The following is a 17,406-nucleotide window of genomic DNA, read 5'->3' as shown; positions in this document are numbered from 1 at the left end:
AAAAGTTAAATTGATCACAACCGTCCGGGGACTCCCATTCCACTCACAGTAAAGGCCAGTCCCCACTTGGCCCACAAGACCTCAGGGGACCTTGCTCTATTTTATCCCCCCCCCCAACACACACACATGGCCCTCATTCTTGTCATATTGTCTCAGGGCCTTTGCACTTGCCACTTGTTGTTCTGCCTCGTTGCACTGATCCCTCCCTGTCACACAGAGTGCCCATCTCTCCAGGTCTCATCAAAGAAGACATGTATGTGAGGACCACTGGACCATCCTGTGCCAGAAAGCAATCACCCTGCCTGGTCAACCTGGACGCTGTCTCTGTGGGGCTCTTCTCCCCAGGGGCCTAGCTCCATCAAACACACCTGTCTCTGTCCCCAATTCTCCTCTAATGGAAAACGCCCCATTGCAGCAGTGGCCCGTGTCCTACAGGACCGGCCTGGCCCATCCTCAACAGGCACCCAGTGCAAACCTCAGGGGCAAGCTCATGGCTCAGTGGTGAGGCCAGCACTTTGCAGGCCCCTGCGGGGTTCCATCCCTAGCACCAGAAAGAAAACAAAAACAAAAACTGGCAGAAGAGGGAATGGATGAAGCTCACCACCCCTCACTCGCCGGCCTGGTTTCCTCTGCCTTGCTCATTGCTGCCCTCCCTGTCCAGTGGCCACCTTCTATAATCCCCCTTCCTCCGGGGACCAAATGACCTCTCCTTTCTAAGCCTCTGCCAATCTGTCGGCCACCAGACAACACTGCACAAGGGCCCAGGGAGGGCAGCCTGGGTCCTCTTTCACGCCAGCCACTGCACCAGGGCCCTCTTTCATGTTTAGCTACATTAGGTTTCTCCAAATCCCCAGGTCCTCAAGGTGGGCAACCTGTTGCCCCCAGACCACCCCACCCCCAAGCAGAGAGCACATCAAAAGCCCCCTTCTCACTAGGGCAAGTTCCTTCGAGGTGCCTCTCCTTTTGAGATCCCTGCTAAATAGGAGAATCCGTCCTGAGGTTTAATGGGGGAGGGGCCTGGCAGCCCCAGGGAACCCACCCATGACCAATCTCCCAGCTCTGACCAAGGGACAGATCCCGGCTGTCGACTGGCTAGAAGGCCCCCAACGGGGGTCTCCACCACAGGAGGGGTGGGGGGCTACCAGCTCCCTCCCTTCCCATCTTCTCTGACATCTTTCTCTCCTTGAGGCTCATTACAGTCCTGGTCCCTGGAGTGTATGTGCCCTCTGCCTGGGGACCGTTCCCTGCCAGCTGTCGCCAAGCACCCAGGCATCCCCTTTCCCATCCCCGTCCCCAGTCCTCTCTACCCCCAGTCCCTGGGCCTGTTCCATCCCGTTCCCCGCCCCCCAGCCAGGTCCCCCCAACCTGGTCCCTGTGCCCTCGCCATCCGGTCCCCCCATCCCGTCTCTCCGCCTCCACCCTCCGGGCCGGCCCTGCCCGGAGCTCGGGCGGCGCAGGCTCCGGGCGGACGCGGCTCCGGATCCCCCCGGACCCTGGCGGCCACACTCACCCGCGCCGGGCGCGTCGGGCCCGGGCCCCGGGCTCGGCCACCAGCGCAGCAGCGCCCGCGCGGGCTCCAGGCTCACGGCGCAGCGCTGCCGCTTCACCCACAGCACGGAGCGCAGCGGCTCCGCCGCCCCCATCGCCCCAGCGCGGCCGGCGCGGCCTGGTCGCCGGGCGGGGGGCGCGCGGACGCCGGGGGGCGCGGGACCGTTAGCGGCCCCTGCAGTCGCCGGGGCGGCGGCGCGGGCAGCGGAGGGGAGGCGGCGCTGCGTCACCCCGTACGCAGGCGGCGGGCGGCGGGGACCCGGGACGGCGCCGGGAGGGGACGCCGCGGGCCAGGTGCGGGCTGGGGAGCGGCCTGGTGGGCGCGCCGGGAGGGGGCGCGGGGGACAGGAGGGGGCGGGACACGGGGGACAGGAGGGGGCGGGACGCGGGGCCAGAGGAGGGGCGGGACGCGGGGCGGGAGGAGGACGTGGGTGGGGGTCAGGGGAAGGGGCCTGGGCTGGACGGGGTGTCAGAGGAGGGGACCTGGAGACAGAGTGGGCCTGGGCAGGGTCGCAGCGCAGCCAGGTGCGCTGGCAGCAGCGAGGGCAGAGGCTGGGGCAGCGGCGCAGGCGACCCTCCAGCCCAGCTGGACGCCGCCGAGCTCAGCAGCGTCTGCCCGGAGGGCGGTAATGACGGGCGGGGTCGGGGCGGCGCAGAAATGCTGCCTGGCAGCGGTGCGCGGGCGTCCGGGGCTGTCGGCCCAGCGGTGGGGCCCCACGGCGGCGTGACCTTGGGCGTCGGTCCTCTTGGATCCCTGGTATCCTGTGGGCCCGGGAGGGGCCTGGCGCTTGGCAGGGAAGGCTTGCTGGAGAAGGTCTCCTTCCCAGGGGCAGAGGGAGCAGGCCCTGAGGACAGCTCTGGAGCCTGACATCACTAAGGAGACAGTGCAGGGGGACCCAACATCAGCTGACCCCTCCCCTCCTGAGCAGGCCCAGAGGACAAGAGCCACAGAGCCTGAGTGCTTTGTGGGCCCTGGAGTCTTCTATCTCATTATCCAGACAGAGCCGCATCCTCTTCCCTGGGAGGTATCCTTGACCCCAGATAAAGGGACCCCCAGCACTACATAGGCAGGATCTGTCCCTGCCCTAAGCATGTCTGTCCCCTTTCATGTCCATCTCTGTCCCCAAGGTCAGCACATAGTAAGCTCTCAAATACTGCTTTAGTGGGTATATCTATTTCTAACTTGTCAATGAGGGGTCTTCAGCTCAGACATTCAGGAACTTGTCTGAAAGTACAGGGCTTCTTGCTGGCACGGTGGCAGTTGCCTGTGATCTCAGCGACGCAGGAGTATGGAGTATCACAAGTTTGAGACCAGCCTCAAAAGGCTGAGGGCACAAAAGGAGTAGTTCAGTGGTAAAGCACCCCTGGGTTTAATCCTTACTATGGAGAGAAAAAGAGGCCAGGTTTCTGGCTTGGCATAGCCAGGGCTTGCCTCAGAGTCTTGCTCTAGGACTGACAGGAAAGCCTGTCCTCCTCCTGAGCTCTTTGTGTCCAGCCCTGGTGCTGCGGATGGAGGTGGGCGGGCCAGGTCTGGGGCCTGGATGCCGTGCCTGGCACTGGGTGGCTACATGCACAGGTCTGATCCTGCCAGCTCCCTGGGCCTGTCTACAGAGCAGGAGCAGCTATGAATCATTGCTCCCTAGGAGCCCAGCTCCCACTCAGGCCAGCCCTAGGACAGTCCTGCAGCTTGGGATGGGCCCAGAGTTTGAACCACACCCTTGGGCAAGCTGGACCTGATCTCCCAGGGCAGTGGGTGGATGGCAGCAAGGCCTGCCCTGCTTCCTCCCTCCCACACTATGCTCTGAGCCTTGGGAAATATGGATATGAAACCTCTTTGGAAACCTCATGCCAGTGTGAGACTGACTGGTGCAAGGGCCAAGGCTGCTGTGTGTGGAGGGGTTTCCAGGCAAGGCAGAGTGGGCAGGGGCTTGGGAATGCCAGCCTCCCTTCTGGAGCCTCTTCCTCCTCCTCCCTGTGGCCAGGGACTTTCAGCTTCTTCACGTTTACTCATTCAGTGTCCTACATTGGCCACAAAGTCTTGCAGCCAGCTCGGGAGGCCCAGAGCCCAGGAGGCCCAGAGCCCAGGTCTCAAGGAACTGTGCCCAGGGAGATGGCCACATCAGCCACCAGACACTAGTGGAGCTCTAAGCAGCACCCTAGTGTGATAGGGCCCGAGGATAGACCCTGCCCTTCTTCACCCAGAGGACTCAGCCGATGGCCAGGCCCAGGGTCTTTCCGTGGCTGCTCTGGGCCGAACTGCATCCCCCTAAGTCCCAGTGCCTCAGAGCATGACCATCTGGAGATCATTAGTGGGCCCTGCCCAATCTGGTGTCCTCATAAGAAGGGACAATTTCAACACACACAAAGACATCAGGACAGGTGTGCCCAGAAGAAGATCCTTCCAAGAGGCAACAAGAGAATGGCCATCTGCAAGCCTTGGGACACCAGCCCTGCCAGCTCCTCGGCCTCGGACCTCCAGCCTCTGTGAACCATAAGGCATAAAACTCAGGCCTTTGAGCCGCTGAGGCTGAAGGTGTGCTGTGGAACCCAGGTGGCGACGGCAGAGGCCTTTCGGCCTGGGCACCGTCATCCAGAGACTGGGTGCAGCGGGGCCTCCAGAGCAGCACCCTGCTTCTGCTCAGGAGGAGAGGGTGAGCTAATGAAGGATGTATTTTCAGGGGCGGCACTTCCCGTAGTTGAGACGGTTGGTGTTGGACAGGGTCAGGTCCTCTGTGGGGCCTGGTGTTGGACAGGGTCAGGTGCTGTGAGCCATGACTGAACACGGCACCGGAATGGAGGGAAGGAGGCTGCTTTGCCCAGGGCAGCTGCCAGGCCTCCACTGAGTTGGGTCCCCTGAGGCCAACAGGAACCAGGTGTGAAGGCAACCGGCAGAGCAACAGACAGCCAGTGGACAGTGTCATGCCTGGAAGGCCTTCCTCTGCGTTAGGCCGCACCCAGCTCCCCGAAGCCTCCAGCCGCCTGGCTCACCGCTTCCCTGGAGGGCGTCTGTCTCCCATGCTGGGCTCTGGCCATCTCACACGTCTACCTGGGAGACCCTGCTCACTTCCTTAGCCACACCTCCCCTTCAGCGTCGGAGGCCCCTGGCAGTGGGCTCCAGGGTGCTTCTGCCCGGCTGCCACAGGGCATCACCTTTGCCTGTGTCCTTGCAGCACAACCAGTGTCCCAGCCTGCTGCTGCCCTGGTGTGGGTGCAGCTGGAGCCTAGACCTACATGGGTGAGAGGCATCCTGAGCTGCAGCTAGACCAGGGGCCTGGCTTTAGCCCAGTAGCCCACAGCCCTGAGGAGTCAGACCCTGCCCAGCCCCCATCACTTGAGCAGTCTAGAGACTGGGGACACTGGGGTGTCCAGCCTTGGCCAGCGCCCTCTGTCCCTAGTGTCCAGGGTCTCTCATGTGGGCCTCCTGGACCTGAGGTCCTCTCTAGGGATATACATCACCACTTTAGATTCACTAGAGTCCCACCCTTTGGGTCATCCACACTAGAGGCTCCCTGGCCAGCAGCAGCAACAGCCAGCACTGTCCCTTCAGTGGCCTCTGACCTCCTTCTCCCCTCTCATCCTGGAGCCCTGCCCTTGTGTCCTAGAATAATACTGCTTGCTGAGCTCCCAGGCTTCCTCCAGCAGGACCATTGGATATCAGAAACTGGAAGACTTCTGTGGGGGCCTGGCTCACCTCTGCCCAAGGCTGCCAGCCATGCTGCCCTCTGCCTCTGCCTCCAGGAGGGGTCTTCTAGCACCTTCCGTCAAAGCCCACTGCCTGCAAGGAATGTCCTGGGCCCTGAGAGGCCCGCACATTTGGAGAGTGAGTTGATGGTTACAGAATGCACGTCCCTATGCTGTTAGGTGAAGAGAGGAGAGTAATTCGCTGGAAATGGGTAGCTTTATTCCTTTTTACAGACCGAAAAACTGAGATCTGCAAAACTGAATTGACCAGCCCAAGTTATACAAAAAGGAAATTAGATGGGTGAGCACTGCAGGCTCTCTGCCCCAGGTGGCAGGGGTCACACTGACACGAGAGGGCAGAAGGTGACAGCCTTCAATCAGTGCCCTAGGCAGGCCTTGCTGCCTGGGGACTCTGTGGGACATCCCTTCTGCCCTCAATGGTGTGCAGGACAGTTCTGCCTGAGCTGCTTTCACAGAAATAGTTCTGCCCACCCTGACTTACCCTGTGCATCTGGGGAAGCCTGGGTCCAGGGTGGAGCGCAGGTGTTCCTCATGGGGCAGTTGCCTGAGGGCAGATCTGAGCTGGAAGGGCCAGTGAGGTCGGGCCAGTGAAGTAACACCCAGGCAGGGGCCAGGAATCGGGCTTCTCATGCACCTGGGGAGCCGGGGGTAATGCCATACCCAGGGCTCCAAAGGCCAGCAGTGGCTCAGGTTTGTGAGATCCCCAGATCTGTGACCTCTGCAGTGGGGCACAGTCAGGATGCCTGCTACTCTGCTAAGTATTAGCTCATGTCATCCTCAGGTTTTACTAACTTCCAGGTAAAGAAATAGTCCCTAAAGGTTAGGTGCCTGGGCCAGGCGTAGGACTGGGAAGGAACAGAACTGTCGGGTTCAAAGCCTGCCTGCTTCACCACCTGCCAGCATGTTGGCTCCCTGGGGAGCCTCCTAGGATTGGACCAATCTACTGTCCTCAGAGAAGGATATCTGCCCTGCACCAGCCCCTCACTAGGGAAGAGGCGTGTTCCTACTGGGTGAACTCAGGGCCTCTCAGGGCAGGAGGGAAGTTCCTCCTTCCTGTCCCTGCAGCTAGAAGAAAGATGGACAGCTTCATGGGTCCATGGTACACAGCACTGTTAGAAGAGAAGAAAGACCGAAAGTACTGGCAGGCACCTTGTGCAGAAAAGAGAAAACCTGATTCAAACAAACTCGGGAACGTGGAGATGGATCCCTGTAAAGGAAGGACAGTCTTAGAGCATACAAAACAACCTGTGTGCAGTCAACAAACTGCAAACGGTGAGTGTTGGATCCAAAAATAAAAGCAAGAACTAACATCAAATTAAATAATAAAACAACAAAAAAGCAAAAAAAATATATATATATATCAGGAAAAAAAGCACCTCAAAAATGGATGCCAGGGTGATCTTAGAGATGCATTGAAATGGGCTCCCAAGAAGAGCAAAGAAGACAAAATGCCCTGGCCCCAAGGAAAACACACTCAAAGTGTCCCTGCAGTGATGGTGGCCTGGACTGGAGAACCCCAGGGCCAACGGTGCCCCACCCCCACACTCACAGTTTGCCAGGATGTGGGAGGGGAGCCTGAGGAGCCCGGATGAGGGAGCAGGGAGCTCCCCTCCTCAGACAGGGAGCCCTCCTGAGAACAGTGCTGACCTGGAAACCAGGGGACCTTGCTCTGCACGCCACCTTCTGCAGCCTAAGATGCAGCTCAGGGCACCGGACTCCTTCCCTGATCTCCCTCGATGCTTCCTTCCCCGTTGTCACTGGGCCTAGAAAACCCTCCTGGTGTCCCCTTCCTGCCTCTGTGCCTACCTGTCCACCCGTTGGCCTTTCCCAGCGGGCGGTCTCAGTCTAGCAGGGGGAGAGTGAGAGCTGACTGCACTCTGTACTGCAACCCTTCCCAGCTCCTGTGGGTCAGCCTTGGGGTTGGCCTCCCCAGCTCTGGTCCTCTGGCCCCTGCCCCACCCTTGGGTGCCAAGACCCTGCTCTTCTGGGAGTCGGACCTTGTCCTTCCAAGTGCTACATGCCATGTGCTGGGGAGCATGGGGACAGGTCGGCCTGCATGCAGCCGTGGGCCTGTGACAAGGTATGGAAGGGTGGAAGGTGATAGTTGCAAACCAGAGGCCCAAGGGGCCAGGGGCCTAGTCTTTCTCATTTTTGGGGTCCCTGGTGCCCACTCAGAGCCTGGAGAATGGTAGATACCCAATAAAAGATTGTTGAATGAATAGTAGAAGAAAATACAAGCACAGGAAGCCAGGGAGCGATTCCCCCCTTAGTCCTGGATGCTGAGCCGCGGACCTGGTGTGTGTGTATGAGTGCCACACTACTGCCTCAGCCCCGGCCCTGTTTATGTTTATCATTTGTTTGTTTGTTTTTTGGGTACCAGGGATTGAACCCAGGGGTGCCTAACCACTGAGCCGCATCCTCAGCCCATTTTATTTTTCACTTTGAGACGGGGTCTTGAGAAGTTGCTTAGGGCCTCACTAAGTTGCTGAGGCTGGCTTTGAACTCGGATCCACTGGACTACAGGTGGCTGCCATGGTGCTGGGCTCCAGTGAAGCAATTGTGAGACCACATTGAGTTTAAATCGGGGTTGTTTACAGAAACACTGATGGGGACAGACGTTAGGACACCCACCGAGGGGAGTGAGGCCGACCAGGCAGCTCCTGCATGCCACAGCTGACAGAGCTGCTCAGCTCCAGCGTTGGCTGCCGTGTGGGAGCATGGACCCTTGTCCCCAGTCTCAGAGCTGTCAAGAGAAGCCAGAAGCCCACATTTTTATGTGAGCTCTGATGATGTTTAAATCTTGCAATTAATATGATTCTGAAATAGGGAATATTTCTCGGGATAACACGGTGGGATGACAAAGCCCAGATGCCAGCCAGAGGAATTCAGAGGCCCTCCGTTTGTGGCCTTGTCTTAAAACTTCAGAGAGTTGAGCTGGACTGCAAGGTCGTTATTTGTAATAGAGACGGATGAATGCGTCTTGGGTCGTGTGTATGTGTGTGCCCCAAACAGTGAAGAAACAAAACCACGGGGGAAGGCTGTTAGAAGCACAGGAGGAAGTCAGACACGCACACCAGGTGGGCGTGGGCTCGGCAGGCCGCTCTGGGAGGTGGCACCCTAGTGCACAGAGCCCAGAGTGCTGAGCTCACCCCAGAGACAGGAGCAGGCAGCACATGGGAGCTGTAGCCCCAGCTGCAGTGGGGTAGGGGACAGGCCAGGTCAAGGGAAGGGCCAGGGTAACGGGGACCTAGAGAAAGTCACTGGCCAGTAGTGGCCAGGCCACACACCTGAGCCCAGCCTGCAGCCTACCTTTGTTGGATGTTGCACACATGCCATACAATTCACCCCTTGAGGTCACAGCCCTTTGGCTATCAGTGGATTCAGATGTCGGGCCACCACCAGTGCAGGTGGCTTCAGAACACTCTCTTCTCCCTGGGAAGGTTGCCTGTGCTCATTCTGCCCTCCACCTGCCCTGTGCAGACACTAGCCTGCTCTCTGCTCTATGGATCTGCCTGCTCTAGACGTTCCATATTAATGGAGTCATCCCACCCAGGGCGTTGTGCAGGCTAGGCAGGTGAGCCACATCACGGAGCCTCACCCCCAGTCCCAACACATGGCCTTTGAATCTGCCTTCTTCCACCCAGTGCCTTAGTCGATTCCTGCTGCCATGGTAAAATACCCGAGGCCGGGGGTTTATGAGAAGAGACATGTGTTGCTCACGGTTCTGGAGGCCAGGAAACCCTGACGGAAGCAACAGCGGGTTGAGTGTCTCTGTGAAGTGCCGTTCCTCACAGAGGGTGCGACTGGCTGTCCTCATGTGGCAGTAGCCTACTGAAGGCGAAATGTTTCTCATTGTGGGTGTTTGTTTTTGTGACAATAGGGATCTAACCTAGGTCCTCATGCATGCAAGGCAAGCACTCTACCTCTGCGCTACACCCCCAGCCCTCACAGTGGCCTTGATTTCTATTTTCTCCGTTGACCAATGCTACGGAACATCTCCCCATGTGCTGGACAGCCATTTATACATCTTCTTTGGCGAAATGTGGGCATTGCCATCAGGCACGTGGTTCTCTGTGTGGTACCTGTTTCAGGTCTCAACCCTGTCATGATTACTGCTACTTTGTAAAAGCACTGCTGCAGAGCTTTCTGGGGCTCTGACCCAGCACAGCCTCCACCACTGGTTCTATAGACCCCCACTGTGTGTGGTGCTGCCACCCCCCAGCAGGGTGGACATCACTAATCACCGTGGCACTCAGAGATTCATCTACTGGGTCCCAGGGGATGGCCAATGGGACGGGTTTCTGTCTTGAGGGATTATCTCACAGAGATGAGAAAAGACATGAAGGGACCTCGGTCTTCAAGTGCTGCAGTAGAAGTCTGCATAGGGAGTGTGGGGTCCACGTGGGGTGCATTAGTGGATATTCCACACAGAGGTGGCTGTGGAGATTTGGGGGTCTAATAAGTAACAGCCCAAGTATCCAGAGTTGGAAAGTGACAGGTGTTGGCAGGAATGTGGAGGATGGGAGCCGTGGAGCTTTGCTGGAAGGAAGGAAAACGTGCAGCTACTGTGGGCAGCAGGGCGGCTCCTCAGTAGCTGAACATAGACCACGTGAGCAGGTGATCGAGTGCGAGCAGGGACTCTCCAACTTGTGAACTGTTCAGAGTGGCACCAGTCACAGGAGGCAAAGGCAGAACCCGTCGAGTGTCCATCAACAGATGAGTGGATAAACAAGATGCGGCCTGCCGCCCACCGGCCACCAAGAGGAACAGAGGTCTGACACACGCAAACAATGGATGATGCTGAGGGGCAGGTCCCTGCCCGACTCCAGGGACTCCCAGCTCTGGCTCTGAGTGTTTGGGGGCTCTGCGGGGTGGGCTTCCATGACTTCCAGGAGCCCCCCCCAGAGGAGGAACACCCAGGTGTCCCAGACTGTCTCGGGCGACCAGCTCCTCCTGCTTTCAGTGCTTCAAGTTTCACGTTCAGGGAGTCTTTCTGTTCCAGGCTCTTGGTCACCCTAGTTGTCCTGATTCCAGGCTCGGGGCCTTCCCAGGGTTGGAGCCAGGCTGGCTGGCCCTGGGCCATGGAGCTCTTTCTTTATTGGACTCATGTGGGGTGGCACCAGGAGGGTGACCTCATTCAGGCTTAAGCTGAAGTAGAACAGTGGTGCCAATTAGCAGCTGCTCAGAGCAGAGCCTGCGAATGGGCCATGGCCTCTCTGCTGACATCCTGGGACATGGAAAGTTCTTCGTGCAATCTTCTTTCCCTGGTGGGTGCAGTTGTGAGGATGCCCCCCTCCGTGGGGACATATGCTTTTTCACTGGGTTGGGGGCAGGGCTGGGACAAGAACCTGCATGTTTCATGTGCTCCCCAGGTGATCTGGACACAGGGGGTCCTCAGATGGCAGAGCCAGGCACATTAAGAGGCTTGCCTTGCTGTGTCCCACCCAAGGACAACGCCCTGAACCTGCTCTGCACCAAGGCCCAGGCCTGGGCATTTGCTTGCTCATGACCCCCACCCCCCAGAGGGCAGCTGAGAGGTCAGTGCCTGGATACAGCCTGGTGGAGCTGGGAAGGTCCTGCTACTGCTGCCGCTGGGAGCCAGCCTGGGCCCTGACCACAGAGATCCAGTCATTGGCCGAGTACCCAGGCTGGGGACTGAGGAGACCTTGTGGTCCGGTTGGCTCCAGCCGGCTTCAGCTGTGTTGCTTGCTCTGCCGGCTAGTCAGATGAGCTTGCCCGCTTCCTTCCCCACGCTCAGTCCCCTTTCCCTTGAAAGCAAACGTGAGGGTGGAGGGGGCCACATGGTCTCTCAGGGTCTGACCTGCTGACAGTAGGGCCTGGAATGTGCTTCTTGGAGGCCCCTCACATGACCTGGATCTCTGTGGTCAGGGCCCAGGCTGCTCTGCTCCTCCCATAGGCAACTATTGAAGGATCTGGAAGAGGACTGACCTGTCTTGGAACTGACCCTCTGACTCTGCAAAGTTCCTGCAACCCCCCCCCCCCCGCCCCGGAGCCAGGGGTAAGAGGGGGAGCCAAGAGAGGCCTCCTTCCTTTGTACCTTCACCTGCCCTCTCCCCGAGACAGCTGCCCTCTCTGCCATGCCTTTTCCTCCGTCTCTGTCCTGTGTCCCTCCTCCTCATGGGTCTGCTCACTGTCAAGAGTGGAAGGATGGGCCTGGGTACAGCACAGAACATGTGTAGCATGCAAGAGGCCCCGGGGTTCCAGGCGCAGCATCACAGACAAAACAACAACACGTCGAGGCCTAACAGGAATAACTCTGCCTGGGAGTCGGGGACCTAAGGCTGCTTGCCTTATATGTAGCCTTGGTTTCTAGACCTCAGCCTGCCCATCTGCAAAGTGGGGGTGCAGGAGGATGAATCTAAGGTGCCCACCTGCTCTGACTCTGGGCTCATTGGACTCCTCCTCAGCCTCCAGTCACTGGGTGATGTCTGCTGTTTCTGTTATTAATTTTTAATCTTGCGACTTCCCTGGGAGCGTCATGTAGGAAGGGCCAAGTCTCGAGGTGCACAGAGCTTCCTTTGTCTCAGGCCTAAGCTTTTGCAGAAAAAAAAGAAAGAAATCGACCCTTTCATTCACTCTCTTCCTCTCCCGATAAGGAAACAGGCTGCAGCGAGGATGGCCGAGCTTCACGGGGTCAATTCAGAGCCACAGGAAGGTACTTAGGAAAGATCCTCCTCCGCCAGGCTGCCACCTCCTCTTGGCCGTGGCCTCCAGGGGGGCTGCGGGATCAGCTGACACCAGCGCAGGAGTTCCCTCCAGGAGCTGCAGGTTGTCACTGGAGGGAAACTCACCTGTTGCAGGTTGCAGCCCTGTGGGACCGGGCCTTGTGGAGGACCCACTCTGTGCTGGGGGAGACTTGGAGGAGGAGTCAGCAGAGGCAGGCGCGGACTCACCCAACTTCACACTAATCCAGGACTAGCCCCCGATGCTGGCACCAACAGCAGGTTCCTATTTATTGCCTCATTTGATCTGTAGAAGTCATGTGCGGTGTGCAGGCTGGTGGCTGCCACCCATCGTACAGACAGAATAGGGCGGCCCAGAGCGGGGCTGCGGCCTGCCTGGGTCACATGGAGTGGGGGCTGCCTGACCCCTGGCCAGCTCTGTCTGCATCTGCCATTTCCTGGTGTACTGTGGGTGACCCAATGCCTGTGACTCAAGGGAGCCCCTAGATGAAAGCAGAGGGGCTGTGGGGCACCTCACAGGGCATGGTCAAGGCTTTCCCGGGTGTCTAGCCAGAGTCCAGCGTGGTGTGGTGCTCATGTCCCAGGGCAGGCTCTAGGAGGCTGGCACCACCTTCCTGGGTGGACAGCACGAGGCACTGTGGTTCAGACATCTTCCTGTGCTGGGTCAAACAGCAGCCAGTCTCTCTTTCACAAGTTCCCAGCCCTCTGTCACCAATGCTCCCAGCCCTTGTCCGTGCCCACCATCGCCCTCAGTGGGTGTGATGAATCAGCCGCACACTCCCTGGGAGGAGAGGGCAAAGGCCACGATTCCAAAGATACCAGACTCCTGCTCAGGAGGAGGGGGGCAGGCAGTGGGAGGGGCACTGTGGGAGCAAGCCCTAGGAGTTGGGAGGCTGGAGGCTTGGGGGGCTGGGGTCTGTCGGCATGCAGTGAGCTCTGCAAGTGAAAGATGAAGAGGTACCCCGAGTGTGTTGAGGGGCAGAGAGTACCAAGGAGCCCGCCAACCTGGAGCAGCCTGTGGCTGGAGCACGAGACTTTCCCACAGATACGGGTTCACTGCTGTAGAGCCTCGGGCGGTGGCCACACACTTCTGGAGCAGGGTGGTCATCAGTGGTGGTGGAAGGTCCCTGGAGAAGGCCAGTGGGAGTCAGGGGCCCTTCCTTCTTGCACAGCCCCCACTGTGCCGTGGGCAGGACACCTGGCGGTTGAAAAGCCAGGTGTGCCTGAGGCTGGCAGGCATGAAGAGGCACCTGAGGTCAGTGGTTGACAGGAGTGAACAAGGAAACAAGGAAATGGGCAGGGCAGGGGGTGTGGCGTGCACTGGGCCAGGTCCCAATATGTGCTCTGTCCACCATGCAATCCTGGCCTTGGCCCAGTGCCTGAGAGCTGTCCCTGCTGGGACCTGGGCCACAGCTCAGCTCTGATAGCCCCTGGGAATGAGCCTGAAACCCAGAACCCATGAGGGTGGCCCCATTCCAGCTGCTCAAATGACACTTCAGATGACAGAGGACCTTCAGTGAACCTCCTCCCTTTCCCTTCCTCCGCCCTCCCTCCAGCTCCCCCCTCTCCCTTGACCTGTGTTAGGGAGGGGCATGGCTATCACCCCCACTTTGCATATGGGGAAGATGAGGCCCACAGAGGGGCTCAGAAGTGACACCACCACGTTCTCCCTCCCTTTCTCCTGTACCTACTAAAGTCACATTCTGTACCAGGAATAGTCTGAGGTTGGGTCTTGGGTCTTCCCAAGCAGAGCCAACTTTCCTGGAATTGCCATTCACTGAGAAAACAGCCGGCCCTGCTGTGGAGCCAAGCCCTTTCTCTTTGATAACAAACCTGGCATCTGAACCCTGAGTCCTTCGCGGGTCGCTGTGGTCACAGGCTGGGCTCTGCAGTGGAGCTGGAGTGAGGCCCAGGAAGGTAGGCAAAGACTCTAGGCTTTGGGCTGAGGTTCTTCAACCCTCCATGACCCTATGAGACAGCGGGCCCCGGTTCTATCCAGTTCATTTGATGAACATGTCCTGAATGGCCACCTGCTGCTACTGACCAAGTGGTCTGGAGGTGTCCCGATGAGGTACAGAGGAAAGGTTGTCACCTGTTGGTAATCCCAGGGGCCAGAGCGACGGGGACAGTGAGGAAGAGCTGGCTTGCAGACTGAGCTTGCTGCAGCCACGTGCAAGATGTGGGCTCAGAGCAGGGCAATGAGGGCGTGGCAGGCAGCCTGAGATTCCTGTTGGTTGGGAGGGCCAGGGTCACTGTACCCTGCAGAGCCCCCCCCCCCCGCCGCCCGCCTGCATAGCTGGCCTGGCTTCTGCCCCTGCTTACCAACACTGCCCACACATCGCTTGACACTTAAAGACTTGGCTCCCTACTGCCCTACACAGGAGCAGGCGAGGGCTGCTGGACGGGAGGGAGGACTTGGGGGATTTCGTGCAGGCAGTCGAGGGGCCCCTTCCTGGGCTCTCACATGGTCCAGGATTCTCTTCTCAAACACACTTGCATTCTTACTGCTCAGGATCCACCCCGGGCAGCTTCAGGGTCCATTCATTCTGGCCAGGGCTTGCTCTTGATGGGCTGCAGGTGGCTCACAACTAGGCTCTGCCCCGCGCCACCTAGAGATGGCTAGGAGACATGGCAGGCCCAGGCTGGCCCATGAGCACAGGCCTGTGGTCTCCTGCCTCACCACCCTCCCCGTCTGTTCTGCCTTCACCACCTGGAGGCATGGGGACCACGCTGGCTCAAGGAAGTAAGTAGGTGAAGCAAGATGGGCATAGGAAGCTGGGGGAGCAGAGGGCTGAGCCCGCCCTAGGAGGGGTGCTGGGGGCTCCTGCACAGGCCCAGCCCAGTGTTCCTGCACAAGGCTGTCCCCTGGAGACTCCCCACCACGCACCACCCTGCATCTCCCCTGGCCACGTCCCAGGTCCTGCTCACCCCAAACCCAGTCCCTGGCCTCCCCCCTACTCTGCTCCCCATTCCTCTGGTCCCCAGCCCTGTTCTGTGCCTCTAACCCTGCTTCCCCCCTCACCCCTCATGTCCCCACCTGGCCATGCCTGGCTCCAATGTTCTTATGTCCCCAACAAAGCAGCATGGGCATAGGTTTGGAGCCTGGACCATGTGCTGCTCTCTGCAAACTGGACAAAGCCTCAGCCCTTTTGTTGCTGTGCCCCTGGCTTGCCTCTGTGTCTGCCCCCACGCTGCCTGTGGCACCAGCCCCCCATACCCCCATGGGACTTCCATCCAGCTCCTTCCCAGGCCATGACCTCCAGGTCTCCAACTGCCCAGAGGTGCTGTTTGGGCTGGCGACCTACCCACCATTGCCATCCTGGTCTGCAGGGTGCCAGGGATGTACAGCAGGCTCTGTGTCCCCTGTCCTTAGAGCTTGGACTGGCGTGGTCAGCAGAAACTATTCTGGTTCTTTGGCTGTGCTCCCTGGGGAGTTAATGGACGGCTTCTTCCCTTCGTTCCAGGAGCAGCTGTGGGAAGTCTGGGGAGGGCGTTGTGCTACGGGGCATCCTGGTTACCGCTGGTGGCTCAAACAGGGGTCATGTCCCTCACAGACTCACTATCCACTCTGCTTCTGTCACACTTGCTCAGAGCTTTTGGTTGATAAAATGCCTTCAGATCCAATGTCTGAGGGGATTCCCACCGCCTCCCTGAGGGACACATGGGCAGGGTCCTCACCTCTCCTTCACGGTGGGAAACAGGCTGGCAGTATCAGGACATGACGGTGGCCACTGTAGTCATTAGTGGGGGACTAGAACACAGCTTGCAGATGGTCAGTCTGGGCCCCCTCGGTGACCTTGTGCAGTTCTGCCTGAGTCACCGGGGCCTGCTGGCTATGAGTCACACGGACTTGTGGCTCCCTGCACATTTGCCAAGAGTGGGGGAGGGGACCCACGTGATGCAGAGGATCCTGGGACCCAGCTTGCATGGTGGAGGGAGGAACTGTACTGCTGACTCTATTTCCTACCAGCGGTGTGACCTTGGCTGAGGTCCAGCATGATGGAGGCAACAGTGAGTGGGCTCCAGACCCCATGCCCCTCTCACTAGCACTGGACTTTCCTGTCACTTAGTCTCATGAAGCTCCAACTTTCTCATCTTTAAAAATGGCCCTGGAGGCGACTACACTGCATCCTGAGCAAGATGCTGTGGTCTGCTGAGCTTTGAGACGCCAGACAGAGTCGTACAATGCACATTGTAAGGGGACTGAGGGGCTGGGGAGCCCTGGGCAGGAGTGGAAGAGTGAGGCCCATCCGAAAACGGAAGGGGTGAGCCGAGCATGACGGCTCTGCCGTCTCCCCCAAAGCCTCAGTAAAAGCAGTGCCGTTCTTTAAAGTGTTTGGTTTGATTTCCAGTTTCTCCCGGAGGCCACAAAGTTGACCAATTTTAATTAACGTTCTTTTCCTTCTGAGGATTCCTTTGCCTCCTTGCCCTTGCCCTTTTCCAACATCACTACTTGGCAGCAGAATGTGCATGTGGATTTAATGGAAGGGGAAAAGGGAGACAAAGCAGAACAGGTTTGGGTACGTCCTGGCTACTTTTCCTCAGTTGGATGGGAGGGTTGGCTGTCGGCTGCCTGTCTGGGCAGAGGGCTGGGCACATTTCTCGTCTCTGAGGGTCACACCCCCTCCCCTTTCTCCTGCCTTTCCTTCTGGTGAACCTGATGGGGTGGAAGTTCCTGGTGTACAGCATTGACCTGACCTGGGAACCCAGGGGAAGGATAGCCAGCTTTCCTCCCGGTCCAAAGCCCACACCAGGAAAGAGGACTCGGGGATCCAGGAAACACCAGGTCCTCAAGTTCAACTCAGACAACTCAGAGCACGTTCTGAGCGGCCACAGCATGGAAGACTGACCTTGACCGTGTTTGGGGGAGGGCCTGCCCAGCTGCACTTCTTCACAGACACAGTGAGCAGCTGGTCTACTGCTGAGCATATTCCCATTTTCTGGGACATTCCTGTAAGAGAAGGGAGGGAGCCTGCAGGGCGGGCGGTAGGTGGGAGTAGATGCCAACTGCTAATCATTGTCAATAAACAGAAGTAAGAGCAGTTTATGTCTGGTCTCTAACTTTCTTAATTTTCAGGACTATCACTGAGAATTTTTAAGCTGAACCTTAAGATGTACATATTTATTTATAAATTATATACATATTCCTCTATCAATTCATGTGTCACTAGACAGGGTCCAAGGAGGTCCCTCCAAGGAGGTAGTGGGACCTCAGTTTGGCCTGGGCAGGTTCTTGACTTAGGCTACTAAAAAGAATTTCAGGATGTGTTGAAAGTAAGTTACAAGTGAAGATTAATAAAGGATAGCAAAGGGATATGTACCCCCAAAGCAGGGTATGGGTGCCCCTCACTTCTCAGAGAAGATGAGCCTCACGCCCAAGGTTGAGCTCTGTACTGTAAGCAGGTTTTTCCTGGGAAGAAAAGTGCAGATTTTTCTCAGGCTTTTGTGAAAA

The 17,406-nt window shown here is 58.2% G+C and overlaps 1 protein-coding gene and 2 long non-coding RNA genes across 5 annotated transcripts in view; 1 reads left to right on the top strand and 2 right to left on the bottom strand.

The window, feature by feature from the left end:
• Positions 1 to 9,103, bottom strand: part of Cerk (ceramide kinase) — a 49,467-nt gene extending 40,364 nt beyond the window's left edge. Inside the window, exons 1-2 of the mRNA XM_078052447.1 lie at positions 8,971 to 9,103; positions 1,511 to 2,149 (exon numbers count right to left, since the gene is read on the bottom strand). Of these exons, the coding sequence (XP_077908573.1) occupies positions 1,511 to 2,149; positions 8,971 to 9,103 (772 nt within the window). The remainder of the gene's footprint in view (positions 1 to 1,510; positions 2,150 to 8,970) is intronic.
• Positions 9,104 to 9,255: 152 nt separating this feature from the next.
• Positions 9,256 to 14,860, bottom strand: LOC120887200 (uncharacterized). Of its 3 annotated transcripts, none has more exons than XR_013440117.1 (4): positions 14,277 to 14,860; positions 13,788 to 14,181; positions 11,643 to 13,081; positions 9,256 to 10,398 (listed from the first exon to the last, which is right to left on the bottom strand). It is a non-coding gene; the product is annotated as an uncharacterized LOC120887200 (long non-coding RNA). The 3 variants fall into 3 exon arrangements; XR_013440116.1 differs by lacking the exon at positions 9,256 to 10,398 and adding an exon at positions 10,964 to 11,401; XR_013440118.1 differs by lacking the exon at positions 9,256 to 10,398 and adding an exon at positions 11,000 to 11,018.
• A 158-nt stretch (positions 14,861 to 15,018) lies between these two features.
• On the top strand, positions 15,019 to 16,996 carry LOC120887199 (uncharacterized). Its single transcript, XR_013440119.1, has 2 exons — positions 15,019 to 15,965; positions 16,364 to 16,996. It is a non-coding gene; the product is annotated as an uncharacterized LOC120887199 (long non-coding RNA).
• Positions 16,997 to 17,406: the final 410 nt, after the last annotated feature.

This window comes from Ictidomys tridecemlineatus, chromosome 6 (genome assembly GCF_052094955.1).
Source record: "Ictidomys tridecemlineatus isolate mIctTri1 chromosome 6, mIctTri1.hap1, whole genome shotgun sequence".
NCBI classification, from domain to species: domain Eukaryota; kingdom Metazoa; phylum Chordata; class Mammalia; order Rodentia; family Sciuridae; genus Ictidomys; species Ictidomys tridecemlineatus.
Note: the sequence above shows the minus strand (reverse complement) of the source record. Positions and strands in the feature narration are given on the sequence as shown.